Below are 17,953 nucleotides of genomic sequence, written 5' to 3'. Positions count from 1 at the left end.
GGGGAGACTTGCATGTCCCTACCCAGCATTCTGGGGCCCAGCCAAGAACCCATATATCCCCAGGTCACTGCCCCAGCCTCACAGAGTCCTGTTTCCATAAAGGACAACTCTATTCTTCATGCTTTGGTGTCTGCAACGAAATGTTGCAGCGTGTCTTCCTCACCTCTAAGCATGTGCGCTCATTCTCAGGAAGGGCTGCAGCTCAGCAGTAGGTCCCAGGTTCAATCCCCAGCTGCATCTCCAGGCAGGGCTTAGAGAGACTACTGCCTGGAGCTCTGGGGAGCTGCTGCCAGTCAGTGCGGACAATACTAAACCAGGTGGACCTCCCTGTAGTCCACCTGTTTAGGGTTCCAGCCACTTAGCCACATTGCCTCTTGTATCAGTTGTAATTAGAACTAGCAAGCCTATTTTTCCAGCTGACACTTGACATTCCTCACCGGACTATGTTTCTTGGGGTGGTTTGCCCTCTTAAGGCAAAGAAGAACCTCTTACACCAATGGCTCAGTTGGTTAGAGCGTGGTGCTGATAATGCCAAGGTTGCAGGTTCGATCCCCGTATGGGACAGCTGCCTATTCCTGCATTGCAGGGGGTTGGACTAGATGATCCTCAGGGTCCCTTCCAGCTCTACAATTCTATGACTCTAAGAGGTTTTGTTGTTTTTTTATTTTTCAAAACCCTGTACTTCTGCAAACCTCATGAACGAGCCCCACCCCCCACCCCAGCACGTTGATATCTCCCTCTAGTTTCGCCATAGCCTTGTTTCAGCTCCATCAGTACTCATCAGCTGTTTTTGCCATTACCATATTTTTCGCTCCACAAGACGCACTTTTTTCCTCCTAAAAAGTAAGGGGAAATGTAAGTGTGTCTTATGGAGCGAATGGCGCTGTGCAGAGAGGGAGAGCTGTGCAGCGCCCCTTTAGCGGGGCGTCTGCCCTGCGAAGCCAGAGGAGGAACAGAAGGGGCTCCTTCTGTTCCTCCTCCCGCTTCGCTGAAGGGGCACTGTGCAGCTCTCCCTCTCTGTGCAGTGCCTCTCCTGTGCAGCGATCCCGCTTGCTGTTCTGGCTTCTGCCTTAGCCGCGCACAGCCTCTTCCAGGCAGGGGGAGCCGTCATCCCGCTGCCCTGAAGAGGCTTGGCGCGGCTATCCCAGAAGCCAGAACAGCCAAAGGCTATCCCAGAAGCCAGATCCCTCTTGCTGTTCTGGCTTCTGGGATTCAGAATATTTTTTTTCTTGTTTTCCTCCTCCAAAATCTAGGTGCGCCTTAGGGTCTAGTGCGTCTTATGGAGCGAAAAATACGGTAAATGTTTCCTTTTTTTAAAGTGCCTTATGCATTTCACATACATTATTCAGAAATCTTTACAACAACTCTGCAAGGTAGATCAGACTTCGCCTTGTTTCACGGACATGGTTTCTGCACGCTAAGGCAGGGAGATAGCAACCAGCTAACAACATTTCGTGGGTTTATGGCTGAATGAGGGATTTCTGGCTGAACTGAGGCCCCACTCACAGCGTCCAATGTAAAGTATTATGATGCTAATTTAAGCAATAATTTCTGCACCCAAAGAATCCTGGGAGCTGTGGTTTGGTAAGGGTGCTGAGAGTTTGGTCTGAGAGCCCATATCCCCCTTCAGCGACCTACAATTCCCAGAGCGCTTTAACAATCAATCTCTTTTGACAGGGAACTCTGGGAACTGTAGCTCCAGCAGGGAAATGGGAGAGGCCTCCTAACAATTCTCAGAACCCATAATAAGCTACAGCTCCCAGGATTCTTTGGGGTTGTCGCAAGAGGTATGATAAGTGCTTCAAATGCATACTACAAATGTGGCCTGAGAAGCAACCCTGGATAAAATTCCATGCACTTATGGGGTAGGACAGACCCTATTTTCTGCCCCTACAGACCACACAGCAACTGCACAGCCCCTCTTCCTACTTCTCTTCCTGGCCGCCAAATTGCTTTGCGTCCCAGCCCTCCCTACAAGACACTTGCAAGGCCGACCACTTGCGGACTCACCTCCAGCTCCCCGTTTTCAGCCGCGTCATGCAAGGGGGTCCCGCCCCAGTGGTCCGTGGTGATCTCCCCTCCGTGCAAAAGCAGCCAGCTGAGAACTTTGGCGTGGCCTCGGCTGGCGGCGAAGTGCATGGCGGTTGCACCGTCGTCGTCTTGCTCGGAGAGGCTGATATCCGTGAAGCTCATCTGAGGAATTAGAGATAAATGGCAGGATATATATTATATACCACATTTTTTGCTCTATAAGACTCACTTTTTCCCTCCTAAAAAGTAAGGGGAAACGTGTGTGCATCTTATGGAGTGAATGCAGGCTGCGCAGCGATTCCTCTTGCTGTTCTGGGTTCTGGGATTCAGAATATTTTTTTTCTTGTTTCCCTCCTCCAAAAACTAGGTGCGTCTTGTGGTCTGGTGCGTCTTATAGAGCGAAAAATACGGTAAATATGGTAAAGTGTCTTCTCTGTCTTTCTCTCTCTTGCTTGCTTTTTTTCACTATTCTAGTTCTGTAGACTAGTTTGATTCTTATTGTATTTTATGCTGAAAATTTTCAATTTTATTTTTTTTAAGGAATGAGAGAGAGAGAATGAACAAGAGGGAGAAGGCAGGATAACCCCCCCCCCCGAAATAAAACAGGCCAAGAAGCTCCACTCCAGCAAGCGCCACTGGAGAGGATTGCAATACAAATGCAAACAAATGCAATTTGCTTATAGGTGACCACTTGAATGTTGCTTGGGCAGCCTTACTGGGCCCCGAGTTCTGATCCCCCTCACGCCCAGCCTTCGCTGCAGCCCCGAGCAGCCCTCACCAGCCAGACGATGACGGTGTTGTGGCCCATCTGGGCGGCGGCGTGGAGAGGGGTCATCCCGTCGTTGGCGCGTAGGTGGGGGTCCGCTCCGCAGTCCTTGACCAAGTACTGGATGATTTCCAGGTGGCCCTCCTGGCAAGCTAAATAGAGAGGTGTGGCACCATTCTTGGTTTGGGCACTGACCGAACTGCAGAGGCGAGAAGACAGAAAGGAGGAGTGGGTGGGAAGGAAGTGTTCCGGTTTGCTAATGTTCTTTGGAACCCGAAAATCCGACGCGGCTTCTGCAGCTTCTGATTGGCTGCAGGAGCTTCCTGCAGCCAATCAGAAGCTGCACCTTGGTTACTGAACGTTTTGGAAGTCGAACGGACTTCCGGGACGGATTCCATTTGACTTCCAAGTGTAGGTTTGAGGTGGACTAAATCGGTTTTTTTGCAATCCTCTCCAAACCTGTGATTTTTTACCCTATCAGGGAAAAAGGCAGGATGTAAATAAGAATAAGAGTAAGAATCATATTGACAGAAAAGGAGACTGCTAAAATTATCAAACCAGTTTCTTTGTTAGGTATACAACGGACGCTCGGGTTACAAATGTGATCCGTGCGGGATGCACATTCGCAACCTGGAGCGTTTGCAACTCACAGTGGCGCGTCTGCGCATGCGCAGGTTGTGATTCGGTGCTTCTGCACATGCGCAAAGTGCGATTTAGTGCTACTGTGCATGCATGACTGTCGAAACCCGGAAGTAACCCATTCTGGTACTTCCGGGTTTCGGTGGTCTGTAACCAAAAAAAAACGCAACCTGAAGCGCCTGTAACCTGAGGTATGACTGTATAGCCCTAGCCATGTCTCTTAAGGATCTGCTTGGTCATGTATGCTTGGGCTAAAGCGTTGCCTAGGAAATTAAACAGCTGGAGTCGCTTCTGGAAGGTGATTGGGAGAGCGCGTCTCCCTCGTCCAGCTTCCCTAAGTCTCTGTTGTTCTCTCTCTTACACAGAGACCTATAAAATAGCCCTTTGGACCAGGTGACTTAAAAGAGCAACTTCATTCCTAATTGGCCTGTTTGATCATTATGATTAGCAGGCAAAGCCCCACTGGTAGCATAAGTCTGCTTAGTGGCAACCAGGCGAGGGTCTCTGGAAGAAATATTTCTGTTCCTGCAGCGCTGCCAGGAGATACCTGGGAATTGAACCAGGGAGCTTTTCAATGCAAGGCAGATGCTCCCAGACTGAGTCACAGACCACCTCTCCTTGCTCAGTGCTGTACCCCATGCTGCATGCAGAGAGGAGCTCTCAGTTGATGCTCTCCACCCCCCCACCCCCCCACCCCGCTCCAGGCAGGGCCATCCCATCCTTCTGGGTCATTAAGTTAATCAGCCTGCTTAGGCTAAGCTCCTTCCACCGGCTGTTTTTGGATGCTGCAGTTTCGTATCATGTTTAAATAAGCAGATTAGGCGAGTAGTAAACACAGGAGGGGAAAGGGTAACAACGCAGCGATGAAAATGGAAGGGTGGGGAGAGAGAGGATAACAACCCACTTCGAATCAGAAGCTCTCGAACTTGTGGACATCCAAGGAAGCTGAATGCTGGAAGACTCGGGGTGGATAAAATCAAGTCCTCCTTCGCCCAGTGCATAGTTAAACTGTGGAACTCCTTTCCACAGGAGGCAGTGATGGCCACTGACTTGGATGGCCTTAAAAGAGAATTAGACAAATTCATGGAGGAGAGGGCTAGCCAGGATGGCTATGCTCTGCCTCCCTGGTCAGAGGCAGCAATGCTTGTAAATACCAGTTCTGGGAAACCACAGGAGGAGAGAGGGCTCTTGTGCTCAAGTCCTGCTTACTGTTTTCCCACAGCCACAGGATGAGGGACAAGCTGGGCCAGGTTCCTGATCCAGCAGGGCTCTTCTTATGTTCTTTGTGAGCCAGTGTGTGAGCCAGTGTGGTGTAGTGGTTAAGAGCGGTAGTCTCGTAATCTGGGGAACCGGGTTCGCGTCTCCGCTCCTCCACATGCAGCTGCTGGGTGACCTTGGGCTAGTCACACTTCTCTGAAGTCTCTCAGCCTCACTCACCTCACAGAGTGTTTGTTGTGGGGGAGGAAGGGAAAAGGAGAATGTTAGCCACTTTGAGACTCCTTAGGGTAATGATAAAGCAAGAAATCAAATCCAAACTTTTCTTCCTCTTAATTTTTATGGGCTGGAGGAATTCTATATAGCAAATCAAGGTAAAGGCAGCAACAGAAGCAGATTCTGGGTTGGTCATCACACACCTTTGTGAGACAGGCTCATTCCCATGCGACAGGGTCTTTTTGTTGCTTGAGGCAGAGCGACAAATGACTCTCCCCAATCGGTCAAGAGACTGAATTGCTCGAAACATGCACAGGATTTGCTTTAAAAGAGCATTTTGTTTCAGATTGGTAAGTAGACCAAACAAATTTGACTATATTGCCCAGAGGGTGGCAACACAAGAACAGGCCTTTTCTGCAGTAGCTCCCCATCTGTGGAATCCTCTCCCCAAGGAGATTCGCCTGGCGCCTTCATTATACACCATTAGGCACCAGGCAAAAACATTCCTCTTTAACCAGGCCTTGGGCTGATTACCATCCAATGCCCTTTTAAAATGTTTTGTGGAACATTATTGGGTTGTCTTTGTTTTTATTATGTATTTTGTTGTTGTTTTAATTGTGGTTTTATGTTGTGAACTGCCCTGAGATCTATGGAAATAGTGTGATATAATAATAATAATAATAATAATAATAATAATAATAATAATAATTAATAATAATAATAATGTGACAGGCTAAATAGGTGCATCTACATCATCCTCTGAAAGCTGTGCGATGAGGGTGCCAGGCACACTGCTTTGGGGAGGGAGTTCCACAGCTTAGGGGCCACCACAGAGAAGACCCTCTTCTCCCAGGTCATCTCCACCCCCAAGCTTCTGAGGACAGAGGAACTACCAAAAGGCTCCCTTTGCCAAACTCAGCACCCAAGAGGGTCTTTAAGGAAGAAAGTGGTCTTTCAGGTCTTTGGGTCCCGAGTCATTTAGGGCTGAAGGCTACTGCACCTCCTAAGTACCAGTTTTGGAGTAGTTTTGTCCCACGAGGTGGGGGGCAGAGCAACTCAGATTCGCGAAGGGAGGTTGAATTGTTCAGATACCCGGTGTGTTGATGGAAGCAGCCATTCCAACACTGGCAAACACAAAAGCGACTGCTTTCAGGAAAAAAGAGGGCATGGGGTTGAATTCCTGGCATGGACAATTGCTTGGGCTCCTCAGAGCTGGGAGCCAGAGCTGCTTTGCTAGTCAATTGCCTCTTCTCCCCTTCATTGTCTGTTGCATTATGGAATAGGAGTCGTAGCTGAGTGGAAGAGCACCTGCTTTGCATGCAGAAGGTCCCAAGTTCAATATTCCATGGCATCTCCAGGTAGGACCAGGAATATTCCCTGTCTGGCAAACTGGGCAGCTGCTGCCAATCAGTGTAGACAATGTTGAGCCAAATGGGCCAATGCCCTGACAGTGGAACAGAATATGCAGAATAAGTGAACTGCCAGCTCAGCAGTGAACATGCTCATTCAGGAGTCAAGCAGTGATGTGCCAGTGATTTCTTATAACATTTGCTTCTGTAGGAAGCTCTTGTCATGCATTTATTTGGGGCAATGCAAGCTATCTGCACCCTGCATTTCCCCCAATGAGATCAACCAGCCTGTATCTTCCGAGCTGGATCCCAAGCTTTGGCTGGGTTCAGATTTGCCCAAAGGATTTGCAAATGCCTGGCTGCAGCACCACGAAGACCGTTTTATGACGCTCCCAATAAATACCTGTTTAATATTTTAAAGAGGAGATGCAATAAATACTCGGCTCTGCTATCAAAATAGATGCCGGGGCTTTCAATAATTCATTGCTGTAACTCTGAGAAGGGCGGTGGCAGAGCAGGCTCTCGGGAGGCAGGGAAGAGGAGGGCTGGCCCGGGGTGGCCCAGTGCCCTACTTCGCAGAGGGCAGTCCTCTAGGTTGAAGGCACCTTCCTCCGTGTCTCGTTGAAAGAGAACGAGTTGCAGACAACTCATGTTTTACTCTGAGTAGACCCACTGAAACTCATGGGCGGAAGAAAGGCCACCCCGTCAGACCAGAACCTCCAGTTCTAGTCCCACTGTGTTTGATGGCATTGCTGTTGGGTGATGAGGAGAGAGCCAAGAGATCTCTCTCTCTGGAACAACCTGGCCACTTTGATCCTCTTTGGGGCATGTTGGATGCCCTCTGCTGCTGTGGAGGTCAATGGAAGTCACTGTAAACAGAACCAAGCTGGTGCATGGGTCCAAAATGGGTCCAGCTCTTTGTGTTTGGCTAACAGCTGCAAAGGATGTTGTTTCACGAGCAGGTGTGAGCCGCCGGTTCAAAAGAAAAGGCCCTGTGCGATGCTGCCAGATGTTTATTCAGCCATAGGAGAGGCGCAGCAGGTGGGCCTTTTGTTCCCAAGTGTGTGTGTGGCTCTGTTCATCCAAACTAGCTTCTTTCGGATCTCGGCTGTCCTAAAATATTTTTGCTTACTTGAAAAACCTCAGTAGAAAAAATTGAAAAGGAAAAAGAGATTCACAGAACTGCAGAGTTGGACGGTACCCCAAGGGTAATCCATTCTAACCCACCCCCACCCCCCGGCATTGCAGGAATCATTGCAAAATAATCACAGACAGGTCGCCACCCAACCCTATGAAGGAAAGCCCACTGCCATCAGAGGGAGTCTGGTCCACTGTCAAACAGCTCTCGCTGCCAGGAAGTTCTTCCTGTTGCTAATTCTTCGGAATCTTCTTTCCTGTCATTTGAATACATACATACATCCTGCAAGGGGCAGGGGACTAGGGCCACCCCAAAAGCATCCATTCAGCTGCACCCAGAAAATAAGCTGGGGCAGAAATAAACCCCAAGACTGGTGACTTTCTGATATCTTACAGGCTCAGAACACCATCATGAATCTTTGAATTGGGGTACCCACTGCCTGTGAACCACGTTTGACCACCCAAAAGGTTTTTGATGACCCCCAAGAACCCAAACGATTTGGTGGTGGCTTTTGGTGTGTCTACTATGAGCCAACGTGGCCCTCTAGCCTCACCCAAAAGGGTAGCCACTTCCTATTTAAGCCCAGTTTTTAAGAAAACCCTACATTTTTAGCCATTATGGCTGAGGTGAGGCGTTTGGGCCAAGATCTCCTGAACTTGGAGTCTAGAGTTAATGTCCTCTTTTACTTGGCTTCTAGCCTCATGGTGGAACTGTGAGAAATTTATTTCCTCGGTGCAAGCACTCAGCCCTGAAATAAGTGAAGAATCCCTCAGGTTTCATTATTCTGCTCTGTGGCCAGTACACATGAACCAAACAGATCATGGCTAGAACAGATTTTACTCATGAACGTATGAAGCTCTCTTATACAAGTGAGACCACAGTCCCATCTAAACCAAGACAACAGTCTGAGCTTATCATCTTACTCAGAATAACATGGCTTCATAGGTTTACTTTGACTAGCAGCGATTCTTCAGGGCAGCCTGGTGCCACCTCCAGATGTTTGAAGATTCAGGACAGATAAAAGAAAGGACATCATCACTATGCAGCACATAGTTAAACTATGGAACTCTCTCCTGCAGGAGGCCACCAACTTGGATGGCTTTAAAAAAAGGACAAGGCAAATTCACGGAGGAGAGGGCAGCAGTGCTTCTGAATACCAGTTTCTGGAAGCCACAGGAGGGGAGATTGCTCTTGTGCTTGTGGGCTTCCCACAGACATCTGGTCAGCCACTGTGAGACCAGGATGCTGGACTAGATGGGCCCTTGGCCATTGAGATTAATGGAAACTGTAGTGCAAAACAGCTGGAGGGTACCAGGCTGGGGGAGGCTGCTCAGGTAGAAAGCAGTCTTCCCCAGCATCTTGATTTCTGAGATCCTTTAACTCAGTTGTGGGAAACATGTGGGCTTCCAGATGTTGGTGGCTGGACTCCCAACTCCCATCAGCCTCAGCCAGCCAGCATGGCCAGGCATGATGGGAAATAGGGATCACCAACCAGGGCCAGAGGTTCCCCATCCTTACTTGAACTGGAGACTGGATCTGGGCCTTTCTGCATGAACTACCACAGAGAACTACGCAGGCCCTCCTGACACATGAAATGGCCCTGGTTCGCCATCACACTATTGGCAGACCTGGCCCAGACTTTCCCCTTTGATTGACAGCGGCTCTCAAAGGTTTCCAGTAATGGTCAAAGGTTTCCAGTAATGGTTGTTCCCATCAACTGTGAGCTGGGGAAGATGGAGACACCTGGGACTATGTCCACACAGAGCATGTGCTATCTCAGTGAGTTAAGGCTGCTCCCCCTGGTGGGCAGAAAGCAGAGCTTCAATGCTTCTTCTCACAAGCAGCAAAGCAACGTAAATCATAAACATAAACATAAATCATGCAACTTACAAAAGGAATAGAAACATAGAGTTGGAAGGGACCCCATGGATCATATAGTCTAACCCCCTGCAATGCAGAACTATGCATCTATATGGGGATCAAACCCGTGACCTTGGGGTCATCAGCACCATGCTCTAACCAACTGAGCTAACCAGCAAGGCAATAATAATTTGCACAGGGGCTCCCAATACTGACCTGCTGGGAGCCTGAAGGGTCCTGTCCTGCTTCTCTCCACCTGGCTTGGGGTGGGGCCTGACAGGCTCCATAAAGGACTGCTGCTGTTGGGCAGAGAGGGCTCCGTTTTTGTTTTCTTTTTCTTTTTAAATTGCTTTTTTTATCTATGTCATTTTAAATTGTGATTGATATTAATGTTGTATTCTTAGTTTTAGATTTTATGATTTATGCGGAAATTGTTTTACATTTGGTTGTGTACTTTTTGATGTGTTTTATTTATTGTGTGACTTTTGCTGTGTTGGTAATGATGTAAATCTTGTCATGTTGTAAGCCGCCTTGAGCACTGTCTTAACTATGGAAAGGCGAAATACAAATAAAATGATGATGATGATGAATATGCTACCAGCCCAATTTCAATGTGCTGGTAACAACTCAGAAGGACGAGAGATTTAAAAGTGTCGTCTCCTAGACTAGTCTTTTTAGATCATTGTGGGAGGCCTTACTGGGTGTTCCATCACCAGGTGAGATCTATTATAGGGTAGTGCACAGAAAAGCTTGCTTTAGTGGTTCCCCTTGAATGTGGAATGTCCTCCCCTCTGTGGGTTAGCTGGCATGGCCTCATTTTGCTTTTCGAAGCCAGCTGAAAATATAGTTGTTGACGCAGGCATTTCTAGGAGACTGTTAAGTGTCTAGAGATCAGGCACCAGGATGGCCCTCCAAATTTCCTTGTATACAACTCCCATGAGCCCCACCCAGCAAGGCCTATAGTCTAGCAACACCCGGAATACTATAAGTTCCCCATTCCAGCACCAAGGTATAGCTTTCACAGGCGACCGCTGTACCGATCTTATTTGTACGATGGTTTCCCTTCAAACTTTGCCAGAGCTGTCCCCTGAAATGAACAGTGGGCTAGAAAATTTGTGCAATAAATAAATAAAAACGAAGCAGGTTTTGCAGGCTCCCAAGCGAAGTTCCTTTGCTCAGCGAGGCCGGAAAATGAAGCTGTTATCTTTAGCACCATGAACAGACTATAAATTCTCCCCCTAAACGCAACCCCTAGGGAGGTGGAACAGGGATCGGGGCAGGTTGGGAGGGAGGGAGGATTAACCCCCTGCACGTCTGCATTTTAATATTTTTAATCTATTTAATTAACAGTAATAGGGCTGAGGCCTCTTAGCTGCTAATCAGGGTGACGGACCCTCATCCTAAACCCATCATGGTCAATTTCAGCCTCATCTACCATCCGGCAAATTAATCTGCCCTTCCAGGTCTCAGTCGTATGCTGCAGAGACAGCAAGTGCTTTGGGTTCCCTGGTAATGCTGTGCTGGTGAGTTAAGGGCTTTGCCATCTGGCTTCCACAAGTCACAGGGGAGAAATAATGTTATGATAGCAGATGCTTGGGGTGGGGGGTTGTGTGCGTGAGGGAGGGGGGCAGGGTAGCATTCCTTTGCTCTGCAAAAGCCCATCCCATCTGGGCTAAATTCCAGAAGGGCCGGCAGCTGCTTATGTCATGGCGACATACGCCGGGGAAGGATTCTCCAGCATCTTGAAAGCTAACACCTTTAGAGCAGCATCCTCTTTGGGTAGGGTCCCATCATCAAATGCAGGAGAGATAACAGCTCCTGAAAATTGGCAACCTGGCCGTCAGCTGGTCCAGCTGTCACCTGGTCTACACTCCTTCCCTCCACAGGTACTGCAGCACCAACGGCCTCAGGTCAGAAGAGGCAACTCAACACATAAAGGTAAAGGTAAAGGGACCCCTGACCATTGGGTCCAGTCATGACCGACTCTGGGGTTGCGGCGCTCATCTCAGTTTATTGGCCGAGGGAGCTGGCGTACAGCTTCCAGGTCATGTGGCCAGCATGACTAAGCCAACTCTGGCGAACCAGAGTAGTGTTTGGAAACGCCGTTTACCTTCCCGCCAGAGTGGTACCTATTTATCTACTTGAACTTTGAGGTGCTTTTGAACTGCTAGGTTGGCAGGAGCTGGGACCGAGCAATGGGAGTTCACCCCGTCGTGGGGATTCGAACTGCCAACCTTCTGATCGGCAAGTCCTAGGCTCTGTGGTTTAACCCACAGTGCCAGCCGCGTCCCTAACTCAACACATACATGACTCAAAATGCATCCCTGACTGAGGCATTCCTTTCCATGCCTTTTAACTCAAGGGGGAAAAAATCAAGCCTCTGGGTTGTGATTAAGGTAAAAGTCTGCTGGGCGATATCTGGTTTTCAACATCGCGATATATCACCAGCTAAATATCGCAATATACCATTATATCACAATGTCTGAAATAAGGATGGAACTATGTAGAGGCAAACAGTAGGGCTGGATGGTATCTGGTTTTCAACATTGCGATATACTGATATATCATGATGTCTGAAGTAAGCATGAGTTATGTAGAAACATTGGCTAGCTTCACAGTTTCTCCCGCATTGTGATTTTTGCATAGCACACAATCACACACACACACACACACACACACATATCATGATTCACAATATATTGCCAGGTCAAAAGTTGTGAAACTGATATCATGGTATGGACTTCAAACCAGTTCGGGATGATATATCGCCCAGCTATGTGAAAATCACAATGTGGGGAAAACCATGAAGCCAGCCAATGCCTTTACATAGCTCCACCCTTATTTCAGACATTGTGATATATTGGTATATCACAATGTTTAGCTGGTGATATATTGCGGTGTTGAAAACCAGATATTGCCCAGCCCTAATGCACACAGTGTTAGAAACTCAGATATATAATCTAGGTGCCAAATGGCTCTTTAAACCAAGGTTACAGTTGCCAAAACAGAATATCTAGTTGCTATTTTTATTTTTCAAATGATAGACTGACTGTGATTGATTCTCAGTTAAACATCTGGCTAGTTTAGATGACAACCTTGAGCTAGGCTAAGAGCTTTAAGAAATTAAAGAAGAAAAGTCACTTGATCCAGATAAAGTCCACCTATATATTGGCCTATTCCGACTTCCCAGAAGGGGCTGGTGGGTCTGCTGCTTGATTCCCTCCTGCTCAACCTGTACGGATTATTCTGAAAACGCTGCAGATCCCAGGAATGGTCTCTTTCAAAGGCAACCAACTCTGACACTCAAAAGGAAGGATTAGTGAGTGCAGCAACCCTGGGAACAGCAGCTTGCCTCCTGTTATGAAGTTTGGAAGGTGGCAGGAATGCGGAGAATACAGCTGCTTTGTGAACTGAACTTTGTTGCTGTTTTCAAAGACCACAGAGGTATCCCATAGGCCTGGAGAGTGGCTGTTTCTCGGAGAGTGCATGAGCAAAGCAGGTGGGATCCAAGGTCAGGGAAGCCACAAATGCTGCAGAGAATCTTTCTCAAACAGCACATCCTCCAATGGAAAAGAAAAGTTGGGAAACTTTGATGCAGAGAAAGTCGCAGAGAGGAAGTGTTTCTTCCTCTCCTAACACCAGAAATCGCACAACACTGATGAGCATCAGAACATAAGAAGGCATGCTTAGAGACGGAAGGAAGGAACAACCCCCAGACTAGAGAAGAATGGCAAACCAAGTTGATGGGCTATGCCGAAATGGCAAAATTAACTGGGAAGCTCAGAAATCAAGAAGACAATAACTTTTAAAAAAAGAACGGGAAAAGTTTATGATTTACTTACGAGACCACTGCAAGCAAGTTAAAACATTGGCAGGAATTTCACCCCACTTGTAAAGTAATAGAAACTATGGGTAATTTAGAAGGATAAAAATTTGGATAAATATGGATATGCGGTTGTAAATATTAACATGAGAACCCATGGAAGGGATGGAGGGAAGCCAGGAGATTCAGAGTAATCTTGATATTTGGACTTTGAATTGTTGTTTGTAATTTGTTTATAGTATTCAAAATCAAATAAGAAAATTAGATACCGGTATATATAGAGAGAGAGAACATAAAAAGCCACTTTATATCCAGTCGGGCCAGTGTTAGGAACTCAGGTATGTAAGCTAGACACCAAATGGCTCCCTGAATCCAGGTTGCGGTCGCCACAATGGAATGTCTAATCCTAGGGGGTTGGACTCCCTTCCAATGCTACAATTCTACGATTTTATTATCTCAACTACATTGCTTGACTGTAGCTTGCTCTTACAACAATTCACTTGTTGCAGCATGTAAGAAGGAGAAACACACACACAGTGGAAATGGAAATGGTATTAACAATGGAGTAAAGCAGAGATTTTTAAACTGTCTTCGCCAACCTAGCACCCAGAACCCCCCCCCCCATAGTCACAATTGGATCCTTGCCAGTAGCAAAAAGCACCTGGCGCCTGGCTAATTTCGAACACTGAGTCAGACCAATTGGTCCATCTAGCTTGATACTGTCGACACAGGCAGGCAGCAGCTCTCCAGGATAGCAAACGGCCCTACTTAGAGATGTGAAGAGCTGGACCCAGGATGCTCTACCAGGGAGCTATGGTCCCATAAAGTCAGATCAAATTGGGAGCCAATGCTGTGGTGCTGGTTAGAGTATCAGACCATCTCCCAACCACTGAGAAGGAACATGAGGACTGGTGGACATCCGATGAAGGTGAATGCTGAAAGATGCAGGACAGATAAAAAGAAAGGACTTCTCCATGCAGTGCATAGTTAAACTATGGAACTCATGGCCACAAGAGGTAGCAGTGGGCACCAACCTAGAGGGCTTTAGAACAGGGCTGGGCAAATTCATGGGCTATGGATGGCTACTAGCCATGATGGCTATGCTCTGCCTCCGCAGCTGAAGCAACAATGCTTCTAAACGCCAGTGGCTAGGAATCACAGTGTAACCCTCATTTCTGCAGGAATCTCAAGTAAAGCATCAGGAGTTCTTTGGGGCTAAAATCCTGCTGAAGGGTTTCCCACTGGGGCATCTGGTTGGCCCCCCTTTGGCTTGATCCAGGAGACTCTTCTTATGTTCTCAAGGACCTGACTGCATTTCTGAGCACTCTTCACCAGAAGCAGGAACAAGCCCACACCCCTTAAGGCTGCAGCTGCTCTGATAAGCTCGATCACCATAATTCACAAGTGTCCAGGCAGACCAAAGCCGCGCCAAGATTTACAGCTGGGCATTGATTGCAGGCAGCCCCATAAATCAGCACTCTGGAGAGACCTGCACCATTGTGCCAGCTCCCAGATAGCTTCACGGCAGAGGCCGTAAAGGCATTGCAGGCATAGCAAGCGATAAAAGCCAGCCCCCACCCCCCAAATCTAAAGCACACAATGGGCTGCAGCCTCCTCCCCCTCCTCCCCACTCCCTGGAAGATTTTGTTAGTTCCGGTAAGGAACGCTTCTTGCAAAGAACAATCTGCAAGCCATTTTGTGAAGCTCAGCAGATCTGTGGAACCCTGAGCCACTTGACCAATGCACGGATCCACAGCAATGCTGAACAAATGGGCAAGAAGAGGAGACTCTGGTAGCAACTGGTGGTTGGGGGTGTGCTGGTGATCCTGGGTGCAAGAACAGGGGCAGAAGAGTGGTTTCACCTGTGAAATGGTGGGTAAAAGGTAAAGGTAAAGGTACCCCTGACCATTAGGTCCAGTTGTGACCGACTCTGGGGTTGTGCGCTCATCTCACTCTATAGGTCGAGGGAGCCGGCATTTGTCCGCAGACAGCTTCTGGGTCATGTGGCCAGCATGACAAATCCGCTTCTGGCGAACCAGAGCAGCGCACGGAAACGCCGTTTACCTTCCCGCCGGAGCGGTACCTATTTATCTACTTGCACTTTGACGTGCTTTCGAACTGCTAGGTTGGCAGGAGCAGGGACCGAGCAACGGGAGCTCACCTTGTCATGGGGATTTGAACCGCCGACCTTCTGATCGGCAAGTCCTAGGCTGTGTGGTTTAACCCACAGCGCCACCAGAGTCCCTTGAAATGGTGGGACAGGGGTGCAAAAGGTCTGTAGGAAGGGGCGCAAGTCTTCCTTCCACCCACCTGCCTGAATTCTCTCCCCACCCCCAATTAGGAGAGGGATTAGCTGCTTGCTGGTTACCCGAGCAACTGCAGCAAACAACCCGATGGAAACCGGCCCTCCTCTCCCCTCATTGATCGCCACCAGCCAAGCTGATTAAGAATTAACAAGGCAAAGCCTACAGATTGAAGGGCTGGCACTGATCAGGTTTAAAAGCCCCGGCCGCTGATTAGGGACAAGATTAAACAGACGCAAAGCAAAGAGAGCCCTCCCCACCCCCATAAACGTGCTTCAGCCCCAGAAGCGGCAAAGACCACAGCCTCGCTATGAATATAGTGCCAGCTATAGCTCCCGCCAATGCCACTCCCAATTCATTTAGTCATTAGGATGAGATGCACCTCTATCTGGCCGCCCACCTCATGGGGCATCAAAGGGTTATCTGACCACCTGGGCCTGCGCAACTCACTAGAGTTACTCCCTTGGCTGCATCACCCCATTTTTCATTGCGCCCTCACACCAGCTTTTGAGCGCAGTTTGCTGTGATGCCAGTTCCAAGGTTCTAGTCCCTGGTGTTACTGCTCTGCACCTCTTCACTCCCTTTCGTGGGCCAATTCCACATCAGCCATTTTTTCCTGATAAAGAGACGGAGGGGGCAGCTGTAGCAATTTTGCATGGGATTCCCCCACCCCCGCCGAAAATGCGCCTGTGTATATGACGATATTTGGGTACTCAAAAAGAACCCTCTGTCTCAGGATGCATTGAAGAGAGGACGCATTGCAACCTGAAGGACCAATCCCAATAAATATTCGATATAGGACATGGGGTCGGGGGGTGGGAAACCACAGCTGAGCAGTGCATTTATAATATATTCCATACTTTTGATAGCTGGGTCGCAAGGTTCCTTGGTTGGGTTCTTGAATAAAATGGCAGGCATTCTTCACTTCAGTCTCTCCCCCTCAGATTTCTGTGTATAAAAGCATTTTTAGCACGGAGAAACCTTTTTTTGAGGGTGGCATATAAAGGCTGCTTATTCTTATTTTTTTAAACAAACCTTGCAAATAATTTAAATTCCCCAGTGGGCATCAGATGCAGCCCTTTTTAGTTATGTGATGCTTCTTCAAACTCACTGTAGTGAGGATTTTCCCCCTCCTTTTTGCCAGTTTCACCACTATGGTGGTACCTCGGGTTACATACGCTTCAGGTTACAGATGCTTCAGGTTACAGACTCCGCTAACCCAGAAATAGTACCTCGGGTTAAGAACTTTGCTTCAGGATGAGAACAGAAATCGTGTTTTGGCTGTGCGGCGGCAGCAGGAGGCCCCATTAGCTAAAGTGGTGCCTTCAGGTTAAGAACAGTTTCAGGTTAAGAATGGACCTCCGGAACGAATTAAGTACTTAACCCGAGGTACCACTGTATTCTTATTTCTTTTAGTGGATGCACAGGTGTCCCTGGGAAGGGGGTTTGTGCTGAGGTGGGACCAGAATGTCCACAATTGCACTGTGGGCAATTCACCCCTGAAAGGACAGCACTGACTCTGTGAGCTTTTTAAAACCACAAATCATAACTTGGCAGGTGCTGGGAAATCGCAATGTCTGGATTGTCCAGAATAAGCGCGTGAGCAGAGAAGGAATCAGTATCAGAGAAAATAACTAGTGTAAGAACATCCAGCATGAGACACTGCCTTATAATTGATTCAGCCCACTAGTCCATCTGATTCAGTATTGCCTACACGGACTGGCAGCAGCTCCCCAGAATTTCAGGCAAGATTCTCTCCTAGTCCTATGTGGAGATGCCAGGCATCGTATCTAGAACTTAATGCATGGAAAAGCAGGTACGATACTTTCCTGATGAGCTGCAGCCACCCCCACCCCCCTTTCTGGAGCGGTGTATACAATAAACAAAGGGACGCGGGTGGCGTTGTGGGTAAAACCTCAGTGCCTAGGGCTTGCCGATCCCATGGTCGGCGGTTCGAATCCCCACGGTGGGGTGAGCTCCTGTCTTTCGGTCCCAGCTCCTGCCCACCTAGCAGTTCGAAAGCACCCTTAAGTGCAAGTAGATAAATAGGTACCACTTTATAGCGGGAAGGTAACGGCGTTTCCATGTGCTGCGCTGGTGCTGGCTCGCCAGAGCAGCTTTGTCACGCTGGCCACGTGACCCGGAAGTGTCTCCGGACAGCACTGGCCCCCGGCCTCTTAAGTGAGATGGGCGCACAACCCTAGAGTCGGACACGACTGGCCCGTACAGGCAGGGGTACCTTTACCTTTATACAATAAACAGGAATGCATAAAATTATGCTTCTTATAGATTAACATATCTAGTCACACCCACGCAGAAAACTGAAACTTTCATAATAAGCAGACAGGCAAAACGACTAACAGAAGTGATGCAGAGCAGGACTGAAGCATCCTAAGGGTTCTATCCAATGCTACTCCTACTCAGAGTAAACCTATTGAAGTTAATGAACATGACTAACTTGGATCCAATGGGCCACCAAGTAGAACTTAGCTGGATGCAACTCTAACTACTGAAACCATTGGGGCAGATTATTATTAATATTAATTAAATTTTACTAATTGCTTCATTTTGTCCAGGGCGACCCAAAGTGACTTACAACCAAACAGACAGACA

The 17,953-nt window shown here is 48.1% G+C and overlaps 1 protein-coding gene across 2 annotated transcripts in view; it reads right to left on the bottom strand.

Annotated features, from left to right (window-relative positions):
* The window catches only part of ESPN (espin), a 113,829-nt gene that overhangs the window by 73,556 nt on the left and 22,320 nt on the right, over positions 1-17,953 (bottom strand). For both annotated transcript variants that reach the window (XM_053400443.1, XM_053400444.1), the window contains exons 3-4: positions 2,810-2,996; positions 2,011-2,193 (exon numbers count right to left, since the gene is read on the bottom strand). In XM_053400443.1, the coding sequence (XP_053256418.1) occupies positions 2,011-2,193; positions 2,810-2,996 (370 nt within the window). The remainder of the gene's footprint in view (positions 1-2,010; positions 2,194-2,809; positions 2,997-17,953) is intronic.

The sequence above is a fragment of the Podarcis raffonei genome, chromosome 8 (genome assembly GCF_027172205.1).
Source record: "Podarcis raffonei isolate rPodRaf1 chromosome 8, rPodRaf1.pri, whole genome shotgun sequence".
Classification (NCBI taxonomy): domain Eukaryota; kingdom Metazoa; phylum Chordata; class Lepidosauria; order Squamata; family Lacertidae; genus Podarcis; species Podarcis raffonei.
This window is presented reverse-complemented; position numbering and strand designations above follow the sequence as displayed.